Source organism: Carlito syrichta, unplaced genomic scaffold (assembly GCF_000164805.1).
Source record: "Carlito syrichta isolate Samal-C Ts95f unplaced genomic scaffold, Tarsius_syrichta-2.0.1 Scaffold314091, whole genome shotgun sequence".
In the NCBI taxonomy this organism is placed as follows: domain Eukaryota; kingdom Metazoa; phylum Chordata; class Mammalia; order Primates; family Tarsiidae; genus Carlito; species Carlito syrichta.
Window position 1 is genome coordinate 278,942 of NW_007258187.1, and position 1,077 is coordinate 280,018.

Sequence of the window (1,077 nt, forward strand, 5' to 3'; positions counted from 1 at the left end):
CGAACCGCGCGCGGACCCTGCCGTTTCGTGGGGCGGGCCTGCGGGCTCGGACTGTACCACCTTCTGGAACCCGGGGCTGCATACGGGTCGCGCCTCTTCTGCGAGGGGTCACCAGAGTTCGGCTCCCACTACCTCCTCCGAACCGAGCCCGCAGGCGGACCGTGCCACTGTGCCTCGTTGCCCCAAAACTAACCACCGAGGTGAGAGGTCCGCGAAGACGGCGGAGGGCCGTGAGGCGGGACCCCAGGCACCTTAGGGGGCGGGACCCGGGAGACCGTCCGCGAACGGGTGGGGCTTAGGGACTTAGGTGCTGGAGGGAGGAGGGACCGCTGGCCCGCCTCCGGGGACCTCCAGGAGGAGAGATCTGAGACTCGGGGAGTCTTCTAGGGACCAAGGAGACGAGTGGGCTCCTGGATTATGTGACAGAAAAGAGACGAGGGCCAGACGCCTGGGTCTCCGAGGCGGGAGCCCGGGGTGCCTGGGTCCCCGAGGCTGACTCTTGGGTCCCCTACATGGAGGGATCCGAACCCGTGGGTCCCCCAGGAGGAAAGTGTCCGGACCGCTGGGTCTGGAGTTGGGAGGATGTGGACCCTTGGACAGTGGAGGTGAGGCAGTCTGGACTCCTAGGTCCTTGAAGCGGCGCGCTCCGGGGCCGGGAAGACTGGGTGTTCACTTGCCTCCCCGCATCAGGTCCCATACAGCTGTGGCAGTTCCTCCTGGAGCTGCTCCACGACGGAGCGCGGAGCAGCTGCATCCGCTGGACAGGCAACAGTCGCGAGTTCCAGCTGTGCGATCCCAAAGAGGTGGGGCAGCCACCCGGTCCCGCCAAGGCTCTTGGTTCAACCAGTCCCGCCTTTCGCCGTCGCCGGGTCCTTGGCCCCGCCCGGCCCCGCCCCCAGGCCCCGCCCAACCCTTCTCCTCCCTGGCCGTGCGGCCCGCCCCCACCCCCGCCTCCGCCAACCACATCTCCGTCGGGCTCCGCGGCACCCGGCGCTCGTCAGCGCCACCCCCGCCCCGCCCCGCCCCCCGCGCCCGGCCCCGCCCCCCCGCGCCCGGACCCGCCTCTTCCTTCCCTGA

General features: G+C 70.2%; 1 protein-coding gene across 1 annotated transcript in view; it reads left to right on the forward strand.

Moving 5' to 3' along the window:
- ETV2 (ETS variant 2) overlaps positions 1 to 1,077 on the forward strand; it is a 2,344-nt gene that overhangs the window by 1,047 nt on the left and 220 nt on the right. Inside the window, 2 exon segments of the mRNA XM_008070996.2 lie at positions 1 to 200; positions 691 to 824. The exon segment at positions 1 to 200 is cut by the window's left edge and continues 19 nt beyond it. Coding sequence (XP_008069187.1) covers positions 1 to 200; positions 691 to 824 — 334 coding nt within the window.